The sequence below is a fragment of the Thermothelomyces heterothallicus genome (assembly GCF_042370625.1).
Source record: "Thermothelomyces heterothallicus CBS 202.75 unplaced genomic scaffold P884_scaffold_25, whole genome shotgun sequence".
NCBI classification, from domain to species: domain Eukaryota; kingdom Fungi; phylum Ascomycota; class Sordariomycetes; order Sordariales; family Chaetomiaceae; genus Thermothelomyces; species Thermothelomyces heterothallicus.
The window spans coordinates 421,590-427,718 of NW_027192586.1; the positions used below are offsets into that span (position 1 = coordinate 421,590).

The window sequence follows — 6,129 nt, forward strand, 5'->3', positions numbered from 1 at the left end:
AAAAAAAAAAAAAAAAAAAAGAAAAAAAAAAGAAAAAAGGAAGGAAGAAACAAGATGCGTTTCTCAATCACCGCCCTTCTCGCCCTTGCGTCCGCCGTTGTGGCCCAGGACCCCACCGAGGGCTTCGATCCCATCACGAAGCCCGCCGAGGGCGAGAAGGTTCCCGCTGGATCGACGTACGACATCGTGTGGCTGCCCAGCGAAGTCTACCCCGGCGACATCAAGATCGCCCTGCTCGGTGGATCCTCGCCCCAGACTCTGACCGTGGTTGATACCATTGCTGGTAAGGCAACGTCTGTACGTTCCTCTCTCGGAAGTACATCGTTCGGCTGACGAAGTTCGAACTCTGCAGAGGGCGTCGATGCCTCAACTGGCACCTACAGCTGGAGCGTGCCTTCCACGCTGGGCGACCTGGCCACCTACGGCATCATCGTCACCCTCGAGTCCGACCCCAGCATCTTCCAATACGGCTTCCCCTTCAAGATTGTCAGTGGCGACGACAGCAACGGGGGCAGCAGCAGCAACAGCTCTGCCACGGTCACTAGCACCAGCACCACCGCCAGCAGCAGCAGCGCCACCAGCTCGAGCACCGGCCATGCCAGCACTGCTACTTCGACCACGTCCGATGCCGAGACCACGAGCTCGACCACCCAGTCCAATACTAAGACCCACAGCTCAACCGTGACGAGCACCAGCTTCACCGTCCCCTCGTCCACCTTGGTCTCCTCCACCATCCGTACTAACACCTCGTTCACGATTTCTGCTCCTCCCCTGACCACCATCACCAGCAGCGTCATCGTCGCGAACCCCACCTCGACCACGAGCTCGACCAGCACCATTGCCACCAACGGCGTTCCCTCGCTCGCCGCTGGCTCCTTTGCCCTGTTTGGCGGTGTCGCCATGGCCGTCCTTGCACTTTAAGCATCGGCCGTGTCTTCTTAATTTTTCTCCCCCGTGCTTCTTTTTTTTGCTGGCTGGTTAGCTGGTCTTCGATGGTTGGATGAAGAGGTGTTCTTCCCCGCGGAATGGAGCATCTGCACGGTTGTTATTTCTAATGGCATCATGAAGGGAGGAGCTTGTACCACAGTGTGTTCCTATCTCTGTAGCGCTTCTGAGAGCTCGACAGACAAGAGCGAAATCCTGTGTTTAGCTCTAGTCGTGACGTTGCTGAATGAGATACCCCTGTTGATCTGCCATGGAAGAAAGAAGTTGACTGCCTTGGCGTTGTACAACATCTGCGACGTGTTCTGCCATTGGATATGACGCCGCGTCTGCCAGCCACCCCCTGCATATCCGCATTGTCGGGCGCGCCTCCACGTGCGCGTCTCCACGAAACAGAACGTCAAACTGTCTCATATCTATACACTAAACAGTGACTTACCCACTTACCGCAGGGGTTCAGGGTTACTCAAACAAGGTCTACACTACGGAGGTAGACCCTGATCCAGTAGGGAGTGCCATTGAATGAAGATGGAGAGCCAGGAATGACTCCCTGGCCGTGGCCTCGTCAATCCTCTGCAATCGTAGAACGAATGGGCCACATTGCTGTTGCTTTCGCAAAGGTCAAGACGACGGCTGATAAGTGGCCCCTTGTTCCTCTGTCGAAAACGCACAGACAGGCAAAGATGTTGGGTTAGCGAGTGTAAAGTCCAGGCCGCTACACTCCCTTGGCCTCAGAGCGATGATAAGAGGCCAGCAGGGCTAACCGAAACAGAGAACAGAGCAGTCGTTAACGGCTCATCGGCAGGGATTGGCAATTCTTCCATACTTAGTATAATTCTTCCAAGACCATCATTCCAGAAGCAGCAGCGCATTTCTAGTTATCCCCTTATAGGGAGCTGAGCAGTACAGCATCAGAGTCACCAGCCGTGATGGCATCTGGTAGGGTAGACGTATCTATATAATCTGGCAGCACCTGTGACTCCTGCAATCATACGATTCTACTTCGATCGAGTCTTTGTGCCGCATCCCAGAGCCGATCCGAACCCGTACATTTCTACTAAAGTCAAGATTTTCGAAACAAAAGTTCTCTCTGAAATTTTACTCCTCTCTTCTTCTTTTTGCACTTCATCAGCTTGCTGTCTCGCTCGCCTCCTTTTTCCCTGCTAGAACATTTGGTGTTCGCCTAGCAACATGCACTTGGCCCAAAACTATTTTCCAAGAGCAGAAAAAAAAATGATTGCGCCGCCGCAGCCGTGGGATCGACAACATCCCTCTGGCGATCAACAAGCTCAAGTCGCTTGCTCTGGCTCCCAGATATGTATCAAAATGAGAGTGCAGCCAGAAAAGTTACTACTACTGTGTACAGTAAAAATTATAAATAACATCTTTATTAGATCCTAATCTTGACTTCCAAAATACCAGACCACAAAATGGTGATGATTGTTGTGATGGTGTTGATATTTCGTCGGGATGGACCGTGCCTTGCATACAGAGAATCGCGCCAAGACTGGCGAATCCGTGACACGATTGGCCGGCCGCAGACTTGTTCACAGCAGCGGTCAAGAAAGTCTGCCCCACCAATCTTCCAAAGCAGGGACCTCTCTCCGCACTGGCACCGACCCTTTCCTTTTGTTCTCTCCGCATCCGCGCTGTGCGCCTACTGCTGCTCGACTCCGCTTCAGTTCTACATTCCACCGGCACCTCTACCTAATACCGACCTGTCGACACCGTCAAGATGAGAGGCGAGGTAAGATTACTCCCCCCAAGACCCCACCCTTTGATGCGCCCGCATGGCCGTCCTATCGAAACCCCCCTTCCCCCGGACGATCTGCTCCGGTCCTTCCTCTGAGCCCTGTAAAAATTGCCGAGAAGATAGCATCGCCGTCTGTGTCCACGGCAACTCGACCGACGCCAACGATGTTTCACCACCGACCCTCTCTGCCTTTCACGGCCGGTTGGCGGAATCCGATTTCCTTGGGTCGGTCGACGGAGTTGCGCAACGGCGATAAGCTTACTGGACCTCGGCACGAAGGGATCTAGAGCTCTCTGAGCACCGTCACGGCGCGAAACACTATGATCCGGATTCTGACGTGTTTTTTTTTTACACCCAACTAGATTCTTCACGTTCACCTGGGCCAGGCTGGCGCCCAGCTGGGTCACAGTGCTTGGGAGCTGTAGGTCCTCACCGCCGCTTTTCTCGTTATGTTTCCTGCTCTCGCGACCTTGGCCTGACCGATGTGGTTCCAGGTACCTTCTTGAGCATGGTCTCGCAGCGGACGGCCGCCCGGATCCCAACGCCAAGGACCTCGCCGAGGGCGGCTCGTTTGAGACCTTCTTCACCGAGACGAGCAATGGCAAATATGTCCCCCGGTCCATCTTTGTTGACCTCGACCCCTCTCCTATCGACGAGATCCGCACCGGCACCTACCGCCAGCTCTTCCACCCCGAGCTCCTGATCAGCGGCAAGGAGGATGCTGCCAACAACTACGCCCGTGGCCACTACACCATCGGCAAGGAGATGATCGACAACGTCATCGACCGCATCCGCCGCGTTGCTGGTACGCTCTCCGCATGACTCGGGAGCTGGTGGGCGCAGAGCTGACCCGATCGATTAGACAACTGCCAGTCTCTCCAGGGCTTCCTGGTCTTCCACTCGTTTGGCGGTGGTACCGGCTCCGGTTTTGGTGCCCTCCTCCTCGAGCGCCTGTCGACCGACTATGGCAAGAAGTGCAAGCTGGAGTTCACCGTCTACCCGTCGCCGCGCCTCTCCTCTGCCGTCGTCGAGCCCTACAACGCTGTCCTTTCCACCCACAGCACCATCGAGAACTCGGACTGCACCTTCCTGGTTGACAACGAGGCCGTCTTCGACATCTGCCGCCGGAATCTGGACATTCCTCGGCCGAGCTACGAGCACCTCAACCGCCTGATTGCCCAGGTCGTCTCTTCCATCACTTCTTCCCTGCGCTTCGACGGTGCCCTCAACGTCGACCTGAACGAGTTCCAGACCAACCTGGTCCCGTACCCGCGTATCCACTACCCGCTGATCAGCTACGCCCCCGTCATTTCGGCCGCCAAGAGCGCTCACGAGAGCTTCAAGGTCTCGGACCTGACCTTCCAGTGTAAGTTGCCGGCCCCCTCCCCCCCCCCCCCCCGGGCTTACGCGTGCGCGGACCATGTTACCGCAGTTGCGCTGACTCTTTTCCCTTCCCAAGGCTTCGAGCCCAACAACCAGATGGTTGTCTGCGACCCCCGCAAGGGCAAGTACATGGCCGTCGCTCTCCTGTACCGCGGCGACGTCGTGCACCGCGACTGCTCCGCCGCCGTCGCCCAGCTCAAGTCCAAGGCCTCGTTCAACCTGGTCGAGTGGTGCCCGACCGGCTTCAAGATCGGCATCAACTACCAGAAGCCCGTCGCCGTGCCCGCCGCCCCCGAGGACGGTGGTCTCGCCTCCGTCGACCGCTCCGTCTCCATGCTGTCCAACACCACCGCCATCGCCGAGGCCTGGTCGCGCCTCGACTACAAATTCGACCTCATGTACAGCAAGCGCGCCTTCGTCCACTGGTACGTCGGTGAGGGTATGGAGGAGGGCGAGTTCAGCGAGGCCCGCGAGGACCTGGCCGCTCTCGAGAAGGACTACGAGGAGGTCGCTGCCGACTCGGCCGAGTTCGACGAGGGCGAGGCCGAGTACTAAGCGGCTGGAACCGTGGTGTGCGCGCGCGCTCGGTGCAGTCACGGTTTCGGGCCAGGTGCTTGCCTGTGTGCGCGCAGGTAAGACAAGCCTCTTGGTGAGTTGGTTGCCTGGTAGGGCTCGCCTCCGCTCGGCAACAAACTAACTGATAATCGGGCGGCTTGTTACGTACCTGAGGCGCTCCTCTGGGGGATGAGAAACGAAGGAGGGGGGAAGGAAGGAAGGAAGGAAGGAAATGATGTGGATGGCACTTTTGCTTTCTATGCGTCTATGAAGATAATATCCCCAGCAAGTTGTGTTCGTTACTGCTTCTGGCTCTGTCCATTTTAAGAGATAGCAAATCGTGGATAGGGGCCTCGGTATCTAGACCACTGCTGATCCCTCTATTACGTTTCTGTATTCGTGGGCACCTGATGGTTTCTCTGGGCACATTCCCGGGTGGCACCAAAAAAAAATACCTACTGGATTCCGAGAGTCTAATAGTGGATAGGGGCCCAGAATGTTATAATTCGGACTTTTGAAACCAGGCCCGCGACAGAGACGCCAGAGGTTTTTCAAAGTCCACATCCGTAAAGTGTCCGCAAAAACCCGCGAACCAGCGTCTCAAGCACGGTGCCACCGGGGTCTCTCCCCCATTTCTATACAAAATGGTATGAACTGCCTACTCTTCCTCTCACCATCGGTCAAGGCCGCGCCCTCGCCATTCTTATCAACTACCGTTCAAAACAAAGAACTTCCAGAGGCCGCGCAGACAAAGGGCGGTGCTCTATACTGGTTCGTGCCGCCCATTCCGTTTGGCAAGGAAGCTGGCTTCCTTCCGCCCGTAATAGTGACCGCAAGTTCGCCCTCACACTACCAAGTGCTACTTATTTCCCAGCCTTCCCGGCCTTCCCGGCCTTGGCCTTGGCCTTCTTCTTCTTAGAAGCTTTGGGCTTAGCCTTGGCCGCCTTGGACTTTGTCTTCTTGAACTTGAGGTCCCTGGGCTTGCCGTCCCTCGCGCTCGCTCGCTTGCCCTCAAAGACGAATTGCTCGGGCGCCTTGATCCCGCCGTTCTCGCCGCCTTCTGTGCCGCCGCCGTTCAAGAACCGCTCCTTCCGCGCCTGTCTCTTCTTGTTGACCGGGCCGGCGGGCTTGCCGGTGAGCTTCGCCGCGCCGAACCGGCCGAGCAGTTTGCTCGCGCGGCCGGCGAGGGTCTGGGCCTCGGCGGTCAATTTGGGAACGTAGCTGGCGGCGTCGGTGCCGCTGGCTTTGCGGCCGCCCTTCTTCTTGTCCAGCTTGGCGCTCATGCGGGCTTCCATTGCGCGGGCCGTCTTGTGCGGGGCCTTGCAGCGGCTGACGCGTAGCTCGCGCGGGAGCATGGGCGGAAACTTCTTGCCATTGAGGAGGATGGCGGACTCGACCGCGTTGCCGTCCTTCAGAACAGGGTGTTAGCTGGGCCAGTCAAGCAAAAGGTGTTTTTTTTTTTTTTTTTTTTTTTTTTTTTTTTTTTTTTTTTTTTT

At 56.6% G+C, this 6,129-nt stretch overlaps 3 protein-coding genes across 3 annotated transcripts in view; 2 read left to right on the forward strand and 1 right to left on the reverse strand.

The window, feature by feature from the left end:
* Positions 1–54: 54 nt before the first annotated feature.
* Positions 55–921, forward strand: P884DRAFT_208122 (Ser-Thr-rich glycosyl-phosphatidyl-inositol-anchored membrane family-domain-containing protein; the record flags this gene model as incomplete). The annotated part of the gene is made up of 2 exons (XM_069438846.1): positions 55–283; positions 353–921. The coding sequence occupies 2 exons, from the start codon at positions 55–57 to the stop codon at positions 919–921; spliced, it is 798 nt and encodes a 265-aa protein (XP_069294935.1).
* Positions 922–2,626: 1,705 nt separating this feature from the next.
* P884DRAFT_331889 (Tubulin/FtsZ, GTPase domain-containing protein) lies at positions 2,627–4,874 on the forward strand. Its single transcript, XM_069445751.1, has 5 exons — positions 2,627–2,689; positions 3,058–3,116; positions 3,190–3,500; positions 3,558–4,061; positions 4,155–4,874. The coding sequence occupies exons 1-5, from the start codon at positions 2,678–2,680 to the stop codon at positions 4,631–4,633; spliced, it is 1,365 nt and encodes a 454-aa protein (XP_069294936.1). The 5' UTR covers positions 2,627–2,677; the 3' UTR covers positions 4,634–4,874.
* A 317-nt stretch (positions 4,875–5,191) lies between these two features.
* P884DRAFT_294234 (uncharacterized protein) overlaps positions 5,192–6,129 on the reverse strand; it is a 2,582-nt gene continuing 1,644 nt past the window's right edge. Inside the window, exon 4 of the mRNA XM_069444265.1 lies at positions 5,192–6,042. Coding sequence (XP_069294937.1) covers positions 5,497–6,042 — 546 coding nt within the window. The 3' untranslated portion in view covers positions 5,192–5,496. The remainder of the gene's footprint in view (positions 6,043–6,129) is intronic.